This window comes from Ciconia boyciana, chromosome 2, assembly GCF_034638445.1.
Source record: "Ciconia boyciana chromosome 2, ASM3463844v1, whole genome shotgun sequence".
Taxonomy (NCBI): domain Eukaryota; kingdom Metazoa; phylum Chordata; class Aves; order Ciconiiformes; family Ciconiidae; genus Ciconia; species Ciconia boyciana.
The window spans coordinates 46,856,982-46,874,755 of NC_132935.1; the positions used below are offsets into that span (position 1 = coordinate 46,856,982).

The following is a 17,774-nucleotide window of genomic DNA, read 5'->3' on the forward strand; positions in this document are numbered from 1 at the left end:
ACCAATTTATATACGACAGAAGCCAGAGAACTTCTTAGTCTCTGTAATGATTTCTCAGCGTCCTCGGAAAATGCTTTAGATACTTCAGCTAAACAGACTTAAACCCATCGGATGTATCCATTTGTCTATCAGTAAAAGGCCATATTCTATATAGGTGTATTTATGAACAATGAAAGCTAGACGCATATAGGCATTACCGTAATTTCTACACTTCACCCGTGTTAGTTTTAACCAATTAAATGAATCCATTTCCTTACAACGAAAACAGAGGTTTCTCCCACAATTTGCCAGTCTCTTTCTCGAAACTGGATGCCTTGAACAAAATACATCACTTCCCCTGCTCCATGTTTAATTTAATGCCTCTTTTCAGCTTACTGTGTTTTTTATGCTTCCCTGTGGCAACAACATCTAGCTTATTGTGGAGTACTACAAAAGAAGATATACAATAAAACAGCCTGTCTAAAATACAAATCAATTAACTATTTATCTACCCTGATATCTAATTAGAAACTTCTGTTTACGAAACAATGAATTATCTAACTCATCTTGCCTCATAAAGTACAAACATTGCTTTCATGGCAGTTTCACTTTACAAAAAGAAGTTTACAAAGAAAAAAAGAGAGGTTTTTTAATTACAAAAGAATGAGCCATCAGTTGGTTCAAAGGACTGCCAGAGGGCGTTGGACCCTTTTGCTCACTATCAGGTGACAGACACAGACATTTTTGATAGAGGAGAAAAGTCTCATGTGGATGCTTATCAGCCATGGAAATAGCAGCTGATAAAGCAGCATGAGGTGTTTTCCATTCCTCAGTCTTTAAAAGAAGTGTTCTTTCTTTTCTTTGCAAAAGAGAAAGTGGGTTGATTTTTTCTCTTCAGGATCCAAAAGACAGTCTGATAGCTGTGAACGACAACAACCAAACTCTCTTCTGAGCTGGGACATCTATAAAATTTGAGGAACTTCCAAGAGGCCAGTATAACAACTGCACATGAGAATACCCACCTACAGCATGTAATCAGAAGCAACAGACTCTCACTTTTTACTTTATTTCTATTTCATGTTTGACATAAGAAGCGCAATCTGAGATTTCTGTTTTCTTTCACCCCATTCCCATGAAGGGTGGGGGCTCAGGCAGGTTAACTACCTCAAATTGTGTGCTTGCAAGTTAAGTATACTTTTGGTTAAAACTTGGAAAGGAAATATGGAGATGGTATTATCATTTGAACTCTGCTAGAACTGATGTTGTTAAAAAGCAGCTTGAATAATAGACTGTCATCTGTCCCAACTTTTGATCAAATGTAGCCCTCTGGTAGAAAATCTACACGGAGGAATACTGTCCTCAAAATCACATATTGATGTGGGGCTGGTAAAGTACTTTTCCTCTCACTTTTAAAAAAATATATATTATAGCAAGAATGAATTAAATAAAAAGAAATGAGTTCACACAACAAGATGTACCAATTACTTTGTAAAAAATAATGCAAGTTAAGGTCAATATAACTATTGTATATGAAGGAGCTTTTAAAAAATATTGGGGACAAGGTTGTTGATAATTACTTTCTTGTGGGTGATGACCGAGCTTGCATTTCAGGAAAGAACAATCTTCCTAAATTCCTCCTGGAGGAATTTTACTGATCAATGAGTGCTGTAAATTATCCAGTGGCTTACAAGGTAGCAAGAATTAGGAGAATTCCAGTATTTCAAAAGCTCAGGAAGAAGGACCTGTGAGCGTGCTACTACTCACGAGCAGAGTGGCTTAGAGGAACTCAGATTCTTCAAACCTTTGAAGAATCCCTTCAAAGCCTATTGTAAATTAATTTACAATTATTTACATTAATTGTAAAATTAATGTAATTAATTTTACCTGTTAAATTAATTGCATATCTCCATTCAGGTCCTAAACTCTGCAGGAAAATAGATGTCCTAATGTCCTGAAAGGCTGAACTTAGAAGCTTTATATAAGCTCTGTAACTTATTTTAATAAGCTTCCTGAGTGAAAACTAAATCAAATGTATCTTACCTTTTAAAATTTTAAGCCAGCATGAACCAAAAGTTAGTGCAAAACCAAAGGAAGGAAATTCAATAATAGACACAGTGATCTCAGACCCAGAGTTGCTGAGAAAGACTTTGAAATCAGTCTTTGGTCTCAAACCTTGAAGATCATAAAAGGAAAAGGAAGGGATTCAACAGTTCAGTACTGGTCAGAAGGAAAACTGTCTGGCATATCTTTTGTACTTAAGAAAACAAGGTCCCATTCTTGATTCCCTACACCAAAAAGAGACGAGTGTTAGGATGCAAAGACTAAAACAGAAGAAGCTAAAACCACTGGTCTAAAGCTGTATGCTCCATGGGTTTTGTGGATAAGATTTCTGCACTGGTGTTAATGTTTTGACACTAGCTCACTTTTTACTGCAGAGGAGCTGAACTGCTGTGACCTCCAGATTTCCAGAAGTCAGCAGGAGCTTTTTCCAGTGGCTTCACAATGGAAGTTTGCATGTGTACACCTATGTTTCTCTAATGACATCTGTGCAAAATCCCCATTTTAGAAAAGCCTTTCATTTCTTTCTCTCTCTATGTATTTCTCTTTTGTTTCAAAAGACCACTCTACGAGCATAACTTACTAGCAGAGCATACTGGAGACTGAAATAGGTAAATGGGAAGTAACAGTTATTCTGTGAAACTCAAGGAACAGTATAAGATGTCGACAATCATCACTGGTTTTAAATTAACTTCCCATTAATTCATTTTCAATCTTCCTGTCATCTGTTGATGACATGAACTATAGACAGATCCTTCCCTCCTCTGGGCAGGACTACTTCTGTGTCACACTATACCTGTTAAAAAACTACACCACTTCCATCAAGAGCCCTGCGCCTTGCTGAGCATGCTTACTTCCTGCAAGCTGACAACTAAGAATGACATTTCCGAACTCCCTCCTCTTCGGTTTCTCATATCACACAGCTTTAACAGGAAAATTCCCATGCATCTTACTACTCACCTAACATTTGATGGATCTGAATTTATGATGGGCGTTGCACAAAGAGTTCTGTTTCCTTGAACATGGCTTCTGTAACCTTCTCTTGCAGGCAAACAGTACACCCTTTGGATAACGACTCGTACCCGTGCTTCTCTCCATCCCACTGCTCCCTGGCTTTCCACCATTTCAAGCAGAGAATCATTAACAGCACTCTGTGCTAAGAGATGCTGTTTCGAATCACAGTTGTTATGGATTTGTGGAGCACAAGCAACCTGGTGAAGGAAAACCCATTAATAGAAGCATTTCACAGGACTTTGAAACAATGTAGTGCTGAAGAGCAAAACTTCAGCATGAAAAATCACTGCAAGAAGCGCAAAATCAGTTTCAAAATACTTACTGCACCTAAACTAACTTACAGACTAATGGCCAGTATTTATTGTAGATTTTTAATGAACACTCAAGAGAGCTGAGCACACAATGCTCTCCTGTATTTAACTGGTGCTCTGGACTGAGCTAACTTAATCCATGAGAGATGAGGGTGACACCAGCAGGAAAACAGAATTGATTATTAGTATTTATGATTCTTCCCCTTGAATTGAGTTTCATTTTTACTTCTTTGATGTTCTTTCCTTCCTCTTTTCCTTCCTCTTCTAAAAAAGGGGTAAAGTCCATCTTGAATGCTTCCAGACTTTCAGATTAAGTTGAAAATGAACAGGTGTCTAGTTTTATAGAACAGTAAGTTAGTCCTGAGACTCACACATTTCAATGTAAAATGTTTCAATGTAAAAGAATTGGATGATTAATGAAAAGTATAAAACTTTAAAGGTACAAACCTTAATTTATTATTTCACTACTTCCAAAACATATTTTATTAATAAAATCTTCCAAACTTTCAAAATAAATTTTATTAATAAAATTATGCCACATTTTGCCTTAATCTAAATGAGTAATTTCATTAATTTTAAAATAAATCTCTTTTAGTAAAAATTGTATGCAAGTATAGACTAACATGGTCTCTCTATATATGCTCCTTCCCAGCACAAGCCAAGTTTGTATTTTCACAATGAAACCTGTTTTTATAAAAAGCTGGGTGCCAAGAAAGGTTTTCAGAGTATTACAGACTGTGCCATAAGTATTATCCACCAGTGGAGAATGAGAATTTGCAGTATTTAAAAGAAAACTGTGGTAAAACACTACCCCTTGTCTACAAAGTGGTTGCAACAAAACTTGTCTACTGAGCTTTAAATGAAGTGGTTTTGTTTGTTAGGAACCACGAGGGGAACAAGTAAATTGTTCTGGTTTTCAAATACCACAGTAGAAGCTTTTTACAAGGTAGAGTTCAAGCAAGAAACAAGATTAGGATTTGATTTATGTAACTTCTTCATTCAAAGGCCTGTAATGGGAATTACATATAAAGCAAATACAAAATGGTGACACTCAGTGTTGTTCATCAAACTTGTAGGGCCAAAATTCTCAAAGATTAAGAATGATTTTGGGTGGCCAATATAAAGCATTTACAAGAGCCTTACTTTCAGAAAGTGCTGGCACAGACTATGAGAAAACCAGATCCCTTAAAATACCTCAGCTTGTACAACCACAGCTAGAGACATGCACAGTCAGTAGTCGTTTTAATATAAACAAAGTCAAAATAGGAAAGAAAACAAATTGAAGGGACGGGAAAGGGGGGTGGTGTTACCAGTTGATGCTTTAAAGAAAGGATAGGATCGATTAGGAAACGAGTTAAGAAATAGGAGTGGAAAAAGGGAATGTTTACTTAAAATAATATCTTGAGTGAGTTAGCAGAAAACAGGTTTTATTTCAAATAAAGCTTAGCTATTCAGCTATAAAGAATAAAAGAAAAATCAATGAAAAACCAAGCTACAATTACTGTTTAGCACAGTAGTGAGACTTCAGCAAAATAACCTCACAGCAGTTCAGCATCTGGATGGGCCAAAAGCCTCCGCTAAGAAAATATTATTAAAATAAACACTGCATATTATTCAGCCTTGGCTAAATGAAAAGGGAAACTGAACAGGTCAGTAATTTAGAATTTTTGTTTTTGTTATGATTTCCAAACATCTGCTCACCAACTTCTTACCAAGTGCTAAACTGTGAACCAAATGGACCTTACCTGATTATCTGAAGATTCCTGGTGTAACTCATCATCAAGGTCATCTAGTCTAAACGTCTGTGACAAAGATATGATATTCTTCCTAATAAGCATCTTTGTAAGACTGTATGTCTTCTCTCTTGTTTCTGAATGTTCACTGAGTAGCACCTTCTGACTAAAGTATGTATTCATGATAACAGGAACATCTGCATTTTTGAGAAGCAGTTTTTGCCTGGAAAAAAAATAATTTAAGTGGCATCAAATCCATTACAAGCTAAACTACTGATAAGCACTATTTTAAAACATGTGTTGTGTTGTATTTCTCTCCTCTTTTTTCTATAGCTACCACTAAACACTCAAAGGTGTGTTATCCAAATTGCAAAGAAACCACCGCATAGATACCTTCCGCTTGGATCAGCCCTGTTAGCTCAGGCATAGCTCTGGGCAAGTGGAGCTCCATTGCCTCCAGGGACAACTTACACCTGGAAGCCGGCTGAGCTGACAAGCCCCGTGAACCCCATCTGGCTTCACACAAATGCTACTTGGTGTCTCCGCGTTGTCAGCGCAGAAGCAAGAGCACCAGGAAGCCCTGCGTACAGTTACTGAGGTAAAAGCCATGAACGAAAGATTATTAATCCTGCTCTGTGTTAATTCAGAGCGCTGGCTCTGCTGGACCCAGCCTGGCCCTTGCAGACCGGGAGATCCCTCTCTGGTGAGTGCTTCCCACTGACCCGAATTCATTCTCAACTGCAGCCAGCAGCAAGCTGTTCCTTCCGCTCTTTCTCCTCTCTTTTTCTAAAAGCAAAATCTTATGCTTTTCCTACCATATGCCGCATATTATTTTGCCTGTGTGTTTGCTGCTGCCATGAACATGCTCTCCAAGACCCAGTTTTGGTTTCTAGTGACAATGTAAATTCCCAAGCAGCTTCACGTGCAGCAATTTCTCGCCTAGCAGATTCAGGTAATGGTTGCAGAATCTCTAAACACACAATAATTTAATGCCAAAGCAGGTCTCAAAGGTCTCAATGGGATCTTTTCATATGCTAGTATCATAATCATACATTCAGAAATACACTTTTTATACTCACCGGATACAAATCTAATGAAGTCAGCTAACAAAAGCAATCAGTAATCTCATTTTCTAGAGACCATCAAAGCAGAAACAAAATTCACTTAGTGACTTTATTGCAGGCTGTGTTTTTCTACGCTTAGGAGTAAAACAAGGCCTCCTGCCTTGGCAGCAAAGTTCAGCTGAGCTGAGTTCAGAAGGAACATCAGGACTTCAGTCTCCAGACAGCTCAACAGCCACATTACGGAGATGAAGCAAGTTTTCACATCTATGACATTATTTCTCAAAATGCAACCATACAAAGTTAAAAAACCAAAGCAAACCGAAACACACCCCACTCAAAAATACTTATTTCTGATCTTGGTCCATACAAGATCTTGACCATAGTCTGTTTTATAACAGATTCCTTCATTCTCTACAGAGTGGATAGCTAAATGGAAATTAATGCATACATATTTTCAAAAGAATAGGAAGAGTTGCAGCAAGTTATTAAATATAATCCCCAATTTTTTATAATTAGGAAAATAATGCAACAGGAAGATGATTCCTGCCTTTTAGAAAAAAGTATACATTTAAAACTAAGCTTGCAACTTAAAACTGTGAATCACACACACAAATTATAAAAATGATATATTGCTTCTATCCCTGAACACTAATGGAAGTTATGATTTGAAATAGAAAATTCATGAAAAGTTACAGCATAAAACTAAATCCTGAACTTCACCACGATGCCTTACTGCCATCTGTAAATTATTCAAATCTAAGTGAGCAGTAGTTCATCCCTAAGGGACACTCGGTCCCTTGACTCCAGGTGAATTTGCTAATAAAGGTCCCAGTTAAGAAGAGCATGACAGTAGCTCACAAGACTGCCAAATTACATTGCTTGATAATTTTCTGCATTACAGGATCAAAACTGAGGAATTAGCTTGGTCAGCAAACCAAGACATCTCTGATCTTATGAGATTTTTGAACTGTCTCTATCTTTTTTCTGAAGAACAAAAATGTATATGAAGTTTGCTACAGATCTCAGAACAGTTTGGGCTGTCTTTATATGCAGATGTGGAATAAAAATTTTAGCACCTACTTTCTTGAGACGTCTGTGTTCAGACCCAAAGTAAACAGGAAATCTCTCTGAACACGAGACTGTTACGTCACTAATGTCAGAAGAATGTTTGCTTGATCTAAATCATCTCATTCTCTAAAAAAATACTGACGTTAGTAGCAAATCATTCGCAGGAACTCTGAGGTTTATGGTTTTATTTTTATTTTCCTGTGCAGATATGTGATCAGCTTTTTTTCTTTTTTTAAGGCAGGTAGGTTCTACTGATAGCCAGGTTACGTGTACCATGGTTTTGTTATGCCTATGCATTCCATGCCTCAAGTACTTTTATAACCACCAAGAGCTTTCTTGGCTCAGTTTTCATCATATCTTACACCGGTAATGCATAAACTAATGGCTACTCAGCATTTCCACAAAGCAAAAAAAGGGACATACATACACTTTCAGGAGAAGTCCCCCATTTCTTACCTGCAATTAGTTCACTAAAAACACTTTCCTTAACGACTCATTTATTTCAGACCTGCATAGGTGTCCACAGACCTAGCAGTAACTCTTTAGCTAGATCAGAGGAATAATCACAGCAGTCTACTTAAATCTTCCCTATTTCTCAATGGACGGATTCCTCCCAGTAGGAAATGAAAAGGAGCAGCAACAAATAGAAATAATAACCAATTGAAATGAAAGCAATAAGAAAAAAGTTTGTCATAAGCTCTCTATTTTGTGTACACATGGATGGCTAAATGGAAATATTTTATATTTATATATACACACATAAATATAGAATATATATAAAATAATGTATCTCCTATATATAATATATAAGACACATTATATATATTATTCCCAAGTTTTATATATATATTCTTCAATATGAAGAACAGAATTATTAATATAATATGAATTAATTGAATGAAAACTGTCCTTTTCTAGAAATTCTTCCTAGTATTGCTCATCTCAAACAAGCGCTGCAGGATGGGAATTTTGATCATCATCATGGCAGAAAACCCTGCATTGCCATTGTATATTGCTCATACTGTTCTCTTTCCCACAAAGGCAACCATGTTAGAAACACACACACATGCCTTAATTCTTTTTATCTGCTTGAAAGATACAGACTAGGGCAAAGAAAGCCTATCAAGCTGGAACAGTTGGGGGGGGGAGGGAGGGGGGAAAATCACTTCCTCGAAGGTCCTGAGGTCCACTTCCCTGGACCACTTCCCAAAGGTCCACTTCCCTGAGGTCCTGAGCTGCGTGTGTTGCCCCTGTGCCTGAGCCACCATACCTGATCACCTCAAACTTCTCTACAGCCAGAAGTAGCCCTGCTCTGTAGGATACAGAGTACGCTCTGTAGCATCCTCTTAACTGATGAAGTGTTAAATGGGCATTTCAAGTCTTCTGTGACCTCTCAAATTTCTGCTTTTCTATCTGCTTCATTATATTTAAAAGCTTATTTTCAAAGAATGAGAGACATCATCTCATTCAGCAAATCACACAGAGACAATGGAAAGAAAATAAACTTCACTACAGACTTAAAAAAACTCAAACCCTCTCTTGTGCTCTCTGCTTTTCTCCTTGCTCAGCAAAGTACATTTAAATGTTGGGTTAGTAGTCGACTTCCTTAATAACTGCCTTTAGAGGAAAGGTCGTTTGTAATGACCTGAAGTAGAGACTGTGAACTTTTTATACTACAGGGCATTTTTTTTCCTGGTATGTAGACAATCAGCAATTGCCGTAACTGGTCACATGCTAAAGGAACATGAGGCAATAATGTTATTTTTTTCCTTTTCCAGCAGCAGTTTGCTTCTCTCTCCAAGGACGTAGCTTGCTTTTTCTCTTCCTCCCTCCTATGATGAAATGGCTGTCTGGCAGAGTAGAAGCAGGAGATGTCCTTGCCTACTCTGTTAATCGTGGTCTATCACCATTCCAGATACGAAACACTGCAGAAACTTACAGCACGGCATGATATAAAGTAGCTGAAGTTTCAACTTGAGGCAGGGTCTTAATCCTGCTGCCGAACAGTCCGCAGGTTTGCACTGCGGTTCGCCCCGCGCAGCCCATCCACAAGCTCAGCCAGCGAGAAGTTGTGACTCTATGGCAGCAGCTAGCTCACAAACCACACGCTTCCGCTCAGTTCTGCTGACATCAAACGGCAGTGCTGGTTCATGAACTCGAGATGCCTCTGGATCACTTTAAATTAGAGAACATTTTTTTTTGTTTGCTCTCCCTGGGTATTTTATTGGGCTTTTTTGTTTTTTTTCTTTTACAAAGTGTAAAATGCCTAGAGCATTTTTTGAAGAGTACATTGCACTAACCGAACACTGTTAACATTTCAATTACCTACAACATATACTGTAATTATGAAACAGGGTGATTTCAAGTTTCAGAACAATGATTTCTGCATAAAGAAGGTTTAACGTCCACCAAGTGGAACAGCAGTAGTACACGCAAGATAAGAGCATGCCAGAGCCTTACTCTGCTGCCCAGAAGGACAAGGAATCATCCCCCATAGGGCCCATCCCTAACTTCCTAGGAATTGCTTATTTTGTCCAATACAGAGGAAGTTGCTCATGCTGCCTCTTGCTTGGGGTTGAGTGCCATTTGCAGTGTTCTACCTGTGAAAAACTGTAATGTGTCCGAGAAATGCTTGAGCACCACAATAATGATAATAATTAAAAAAAAAATAAAAATTCCCAAGTCCAGACAAATCTCTGCCCAAGTACCACCCAAGGACAATAACTATCTTCCCAATATGTAGCTCAAATCGAAAAGCCATTTGGAATAGACCTACCTTCTGCTATGCCTAGGGATTGCCCAAATGCAGAATTTTCATGCACGAGTGAGTAATCTCACCACTTGTATGTGAGCCTCCATCAGTGTAATTTACCATGGCTTGAATGATCCGTATGAATACTGCATTTGTGAGCTTACACTTTCATAATGCAAAATTTCTTCCCCTGCCCCAACCTCAAAGACAGAAAGCAAAGATCAGCTGGTATCTCTTTCTTTGAAATTATCTTATTCAAAGCAACAAATTATTGTGGGACAATTTCTCAAGGCTGATTGTACTCTTTTCTCCATGAAGAAATAGTATTAACCATCTAGACCAATGTCCAGAGTCATATATGTCAAATATACAATTCTCAACTGTCAGGTTTCCAAAGAAATGTAGCTCCAGCACCTCAGAATAGCAGCTCTGCAGAAGACACAACAATAAAAAGCTACTCAAACTATGTCTAAAATGTCTGCTTCTAGAATCTGATGCATTTTATTTGTGAACAGCTAGACATTTGTTTTGTTTCCCCATTGGAAAAATATTTTGTTAGAGCACTCATTCCATGAATACAACACACAGAAAAAAGAATACATAGCTATTAAATGTATATATTGTTATAACCCAATCTGTTACCATTTGTCACTCAACCTTAAGTGAAAAGCAAACACTAAGGAAATTAGCAAAACAACACGAGTAATGAAAAAAATCTTCTCTATTGTAGCATAAGTTCTTTCTGCAAAATAATGTACTTTTCAACAAAATTACTTGTAAACCTAAGAAATCACTCCAGCAAGAAATTACTGCACAGAAAGCCAACATTTTTATCACTATATCATTTTACTAATTTCAAAGTAATTATATAAACTAACCACTGATTTGCCATAGTACTGCCTTTTGAAATGTGACACCCTGTAGCATGAAAAAAAGTCGTATGGAAATTTTCACATTTAAGAAGAGCTCTGCTATAAAAGCTTGTGGTTAACATTATGCACTACTATATCACACGCCCAGTGCTCTCACCTCTGCAGGGAGGTGCACCGTGTACTAACTGAAGAGGATGTACAAGTCTTCTGATGTTGGAAAGCACAGATGGATATCAAAGCAAATCTCATCCACCTCCAGGAAGTTACTGTAATACCAGGCTTTACCAAGACTGGAAAGTAGGGAAGTTTCTCAAAGCTCTCCAGCCACTTGCTTCAGCGACGAAGAAAGCACCTGAAATTTCTAGCATTCTAGCACAATTTATCATGACAAAGCTTAACCTTTGGCACCACCAAACATAAAATTCCACTCACAGGCTGCACTTATGCACAAACTGGCATGAAAACAATCTCTTGAGCTCATTGGGCAGATACTTTTGAGAGAATTTGCTCAAAATCTACTCCAACTGTGGTGCTGGGACTTTTTTACTACCTAGTGCGTAAGTTGGGCACAAAGCAATTTTTAAAAGATTTAAAGTTCTATTGGTAAAAAACCTGCATGCAATAAAGCATTAAATGAGAAAGTTGCTTTAATAACAAAACAAAAACACTCCCACACACACAGTATGAGGGTGTTACAAGTAACTGGGGAGATATAAATATCGTGGTTATCTTTTCATAATCAAGATGTTATGAAAGAATTCCAATCTGTGTGTTTACCCATATATCAACTGACCAGCCACGAGCTCATTACTCAGACAACTTCTCTCTGCTCCCAGTGCTAAACTGCACGTAGAGTTTGAGGTGGCTGAGGGAGGATGGCTGGAGCCACCAGAAAGTCTAGGGATATATCAAAGGGATTCTGAAAGGCGAAAAAAGGGAAGCAAGAAAACTGCAAAGTGACATCATATTAAAACTCATGGTGAATGTTAGAGAGAACAAAAATTGCTGTACTGGTGTGAGATCAGAGGGCCACCTACCCCATACTCTAGCTTACAGCAGCAAAAACCAGATGTTTGAGGAAGACTATGAAAAAAAAAAAAAGCAAGCATCTAGTGAAAGTTCTCCAGAACACTCTCCTCTAATAACTTCTAAAAACTTTCAGCTTAGGGACTTCCTAAGGCAGAAGTAGTGTCTTTGTAGTTAACAGTCCTTTCCTTGGTAGACTTTTCTTCCAGGAACTTATGTGCCTGCTTTTTGACCATTTGTACATTTACAGCATCCACAACATCCTGCAGCATCCACAGTGCTCTACAGTCTAATTACACACATGTGAGAAACCACTTCCTTTTATTTGTTTTGATCTGTCACCTAGTGGTTACATTGCTGCCCCCCACTTCTTGGTTTTAAGAGGCAGTGAACAACCATCCTTCTCGATGTGCTTCCTAATACAGACCTTTATCACATCCTCTCCCAGCCACTGTTTTTTCAAGGTGAAGAGCCCTAGTCATCTTAGTCATTTCTCATAGGGAAGCTGCTCCATACCTCTCCTTGTCACTCTTCTCTGATGTTTTTCCACTTCTGCTATGTATTTTTGATTTGGGGGACTGAAATTCCAACCTAAAAGTGCACCATGAATTTCTACAGTGACATCATGATGTTTCCGACTCCATTTCTAGTAAGTCTTGCTATCTGTTTTTCTGATCATTAGATGAAAACTAAGCTGACACATTAATGAAGCTACCAGAACACTAAAACCACATTCCTGGATGGTAACAATCCAGAGTTCATCATTTTATATGCGCACTTTGCATTTACCTACAATTTCCTAGTAAGAGAGGTCAAATCCTTCCTCTAGTCCCAGTTCTAGAGCACTCTATAGGAGGATGAACGTGTTACCCTGTCCATAGGATTGTGAGGACCACAGTCGGCCATTGAAAAGGAAGGAAACCTGCATAGTATTCTGTTGTACAGAAGGTGTCCAATTCTTTATTTCCTTCCTAGGCACCAGGACACAATGGAGACACCAACAACTCCTCTGCCTGTGGTGGAAAGGTAAGGAGTGTGGCCACTCTGCCACCGTTGCACAGCATCACTGAGGTACCTGAGGTACCAGGAGGAGCTGCTTCTCAGGCCAGAAGAGCTCTGCAATATCCGCCCAAGCAGCTGAGGGCCATGTGTTAGAGTGAAGAACTTGAGCTCAGAATTTCTGACCAAGGTATGGAGAGCCAGGGTACTTGGTTGGTTGGTTCAGGTTTGGAGGATTATCAGAGACACTTTAACAAACAAATTCAATTTTAAGACACATTGTTCAACCTTGTCTGGTCTGGCCTGGTGAGGTCACTTCTTATACAGACAAATCCAGTGCTATCAGCACATTAGTACAGGGAGAGCAGGTGAAAGTAGCAGTAGTTCTGGGTTCTCTGGTAACACAAAGGGGATCACAAAAGGTCACGAGAGCTTGCTCAGTGCCACAGAGTGCAACAGCAAAGCAGAAGGCTCCCTCTGAGCTGGTCAGACTCTGCTTCAGCAAGAAGGTGGGCAGCAGCCTGGAGGTCTCCATGAACAGCGCCAGGCAAAGGGAAGTGGCTGGACCCCTGGCACGGAGAGCTGCCATCCAGAGCTCCAGAGGTCCTTAGGCAGGTTTTAGACCAAGTTTACCTGCATTGTGGTCCATTTCAGCTTTACGGAGCTGAGAAAAATCAAGTTTTTCACTGTATTTGCTGCTACCATTGATAAATGTGTAACAAAGGTAAAGGCGGTGTGGAGAAGCCATGTACCACAGAAATCTGTTTTAGGCAAAGTGCTACCTACAGCAATCCACCCACCACAGTCATCAGTGAAAAGACAGCAACGCTAGCGGCCAGAGTGGGAACTTTTTTACTGAAACATCCCGGTGTAGACACAGCCTGAGTGAAACTTTCAGCCTGCCACGGAAACACTGCTCTTCTGTGATAAACAAAATACCTTTCTTCTTTTCAGGGTGGAAAACAGCCCTCAATAGTGTATGTACTTTAAAGTTATCACTCACAAGAATTCCTTTCAGAGCTTCATTTTGGTTCTATGTAATAGTACATATCTTCTCCATTAAATCACAATAGATGGATTCTATGGCATTGCTCTCTCATAGTCGAAACAAGGAAAAGCCCTCTGAGAAATAACATTTAAATTCAACATTCCCCTTAATGTTGACTTTTTTCTTTTTTTTTAACCAAGAGCAATCTTAATATTCCTGCATTACTTTAAAGACATAATTGTACAGAACAAGCAAAAACTTCTAATTCTAATATTGAAACCTTATGGTGGTCTGCAGGTCATTGCCTAACTTTTGGTTAGTTTTCACCTAACTTTCACTGAACAGTTGCAATGACAATTAGCCACCAGACCACATCTGGGAGAATTTTCATACTTTATCAGACTACTCTTACATGACAGAATTTGGTTTTTGGATTCATGTAAGAAGGCTGGTGACTCAGCAGAGCAGACTCAATAATGCAATGAGATGGATGAACCCCTGGACTGCTTTTTTGTGATCCCATTAGCCTTCAGAGGCTACACAGCTTCAGCATGTTCTAGGTTTACTTTTCTGTTTCAAAGAATATTTATTCCTAGAAGGAAACAGTCTTTTCTGCTTCAGATAGAAGAAAATTACAGAGGTATAGTGGAAAGATGAAAGCCCTTACTATTTAAAAAAAAAGTACACACAGCTCTGCTTCTATGTTTCTTTAAAATACTTCAACATCTACCAACCCAATAAGCCAAGTTTACCTACCACAATTCTCTGGGTTGCACAGTCATATGAACAGAGCTCCTTGAAACTAATTATAAGCCAACTTGAAAGAAGGGGGAAAATACCAGACAAATCATTACAGAAATAAAACCTAAGAACAACTTTTTCGGAACAAGAACGAGATCTGTATTTTCCTAGAGGACCTAAGAAAACAGAATGGCAACCTGATTCATTGCTTGAAGCACTATAATAAGCATAGTAAAACTCCTACAAGCCTGATACAAACACACCCACCAGAACAGGGGGCCATCAAGAACCTTTAAAAACTGGGGAGAGTCCTGGCAGCAATGAGGTTGTGACATACAGTCACGCATGAAGGGCTGGTTCTTGGTCAACCCACTTCAGCTAAAGAGCTCTGCAGAAGCAACACACTTCCAAAGGAAAGGAGAATTTCGGAGTATGGGTGTCTCTCACTGTTGCTCCCAGCCCTCCCCTGCCAAAAAGAGCAGAAACAAAGCCTTTGAAGTTGTGGGAAAACACCTGTGAAAACACACAGATTTTGGAGAAAACCAGTGAAAGAGACAGAAGGGAGAAGGTGTGCCATCATGGAGATCTTGGCCCTGGCAAAGCAAAAACCCCTGAAGTTTAAAGTGAGAAAGACATTCCAAGAACAATAGCGAAATTAGCCAGTACAGAGAAAATGTTTATACAATAAAGGGTGAAACAACTCCCCTACGCACATTTCCCAAACAAACAACTGTAAGCTAATCAGAGGCTTAAATATATCCCATATTGTTTAACAAAGGATGGCATCCCTATTCTCAGGCCTGGAAGCTGCCTACGTTTCAGAAGCAGGGATTTTGCAGCCAAATTTGAAAACCTGAGAAATATGAACCTAAAGAAGGACTGCTGACTGACTTCTTATAAAGGAATCACCATGCATTTTGTTTTTCTTTTCTATACTTTTCACTCTATATGTACCTTCACTAAAATAGCAGCAAATACAATATCACTGTACAATACGTCAGGCTTTACACTAAGTACACAAGATCAAACCGGCCCGTTTTTGAGTCGAGCCACGTGCTATCACAGGCAAAACCAGGCAAAAAAAATCTTTGACAAAACAATCAGGCTCCAGCAAAACTACCTGCCTTTCCTCCTGACTACTCCCACTACAACTGAAGTACTATTGGTGAGAAACCATCTTCTGACTCCAACAGAAATATGTTTGTGCCAGCTGATACTCATCCCTACATAAGCTGAAATCCTTCATTTTTTTTCCACTCTGGTGGCAAGACCCTCCCTGCTTGCTTATTTATTTATTTTATTTTTTCTTTAAAAGAGTGTCCCCTTCTTGTTCAGCCAGGCCAAGGGCTGGCTTCTCTTAGTCTCCTTTCCCAGGGAGTGCACCCTGGTCTGCAACCAGGCCCTTCCTCCACTGCTCCTCCTGGTGCTGGCATTCTGCAAGGGAGGAGAGCGCTTCACACTTGTATTCATGTGCCATTCAAGAGGGACCTAAAATCAAATGATTCTCTTGCTCAATGGCATCACTAAACAGGACGTGGAAATAACATATAAATGCAATAATACTAGTGCATTCTTGCTTTAAGTTGTGCAAATAAATATATTTAGGATATTGTATTTTAACACATATTTATACGCCTGTTTTTAAAGCAAAGCTACTTGTGTTCTGTATTTTCCTCTTTTATCAGTTGCTTAAAAAAAGAAAGAAAGAAAGAAAAAAAAAGCAGCATACCTGAAACCAGTGCAAAACTGTCTAGTACAAATACTGTTTGAAAAGGAGTCTTTGGGCTGATTTCCTGTATGTAAATGTGCTCAGCTGAAAAAATGTCCAGGGCACGATTCCCGGACTATGATACAAGAAAAAAGAGGAGTTCCCTGGCTTAGTTAACATCAGAGGGAAGACACAAGGGACTCATCAAGGGAAAAGAGGCCATTCTGTGACTCTAGCATGTGCGTGCACATACACACAAAAGTGCATACACATGCGTGTGTGCTCCCTTCCCTTCCCTGCCTTGCCCCTGCCCCAGTGGGGCGGGTGAGCTGGCGCAACATCCCCTCAAGGGAACAGCTCTTGAAAGATCTGATACGGCGTTTTTACATTCAACTGACTACATGCAACATTCCTTTCAAAAAAAATATTATCTGTTTGCTTGCTTGAAGCGTCACAAAGATAATATTCACGTCTATGACCCTGACTGTCTCTGGTCAAGAGGCAGAGATTGTGCAGACCGCATTGCTTTCCAGCACCCCTGGGATGCCCGCCAGAGAACAGCGCTGCCGTCTCAGAGAAGAGGGTCAGATCCCTCGGCCTTCGGCTAATGCTGTTAGCAGTCCCTCTGGCTAACTGCTGAGAAGGTGTATGGCACGCACAGGAAACTTGCCTTACACAGCCTTACATCTGTGATGCCAACGTATGCAGCAAAAACACCAGTGTCCTAAAGTTGGGGAGAGAATGAAGGCGATTATTTTTGTCTTTAGAGAACCTTACCCCCAGATCACTTGTCTTTCCATTTCTTCTTTATCATTGTTGTCCTCCAAATTCCTACACCACTGCTGTCTTTAAGTATCTGCCAAAACATTCATATCTGTTTTCTACATTGTGGTTACATGTACATGTGGGCTGAAAATCTTTTAAAGAATCTTATTTAAACACAGCTTCATCATTCAGATATTGTTTGGGTAACCAGCTATACAGAACCGAACAGCATTAGAGAGTCGCATTTCAAAGCCTGATTCAACTACAGGAGCACTCATTTTAAAGTGAATCTAACTTACTGTCCTTCCCATAAAAACTTGCCTAAGTGCATTTTAAAAGAAATGTTGCCAAGTGCAGAAATGCAACCTCTGGCCTTGGAAGTCCTTGAACTGAAGTTTGCTGAAGGCTGGCAGGTTAATCCAGGGAAGAATCTGTCTGTGTTTGCCCAGTCCTTCTATTCTCCCACCAACATGCACTCCTGGAGATAGCGTACCCAGATAGGCAGAACTACTATCTCATCTGATAGGGTTAGTCTGTTCATCACACCCACCACATTTTGCCTCCATGCCAATAAAGGCATAGCCTAACAGAAAAGCAGATCGTGAAAAGCAGTTAAGCATTATGCGCATTTTTAGTACGTCTCAAGCTCATCCTGTCATGACAGTGTTCAGTATAACACCTTTTACTGCCACAGAC

At 39.3% G+C, this 17,774-nt stretch overlaps 1 protein-coding gene across 3 annotated transcripts in view; it reads right to left on the reverse strand.

The window, feature by feature from the left end:
- SPIDR (scaffold protein involved in DNA repair) overlaps positions 1–17,774 on the reverse strand; it is a 208,427-nt gene that overhangs the window by 68,932 nt on the left and 121,721 nt on the right. For all 3 annotated transcript variants that reach the window (XR_012040905.1, XM_072852525.1, XM_072852524.1), the window contains exons 9-10: positions 5,108–5,318; positions 2,998–3,248 (exon numbers count right to left, since the gene is read on the reverse strand). Coding sequence is in view for 2 of the 3 variants with exons in the window: in XM_072852525.1 (XP_072708626.1) it covers positions 2,998–3,248; positions 5,108–5,318 (462 nt within the window). In the remaining variant the exon portion in view is untranslated. The remainder of the gene's footprint in view (positions 1–2,997; positions 3,249–5,107; positions 5,319–17,774) is intronic.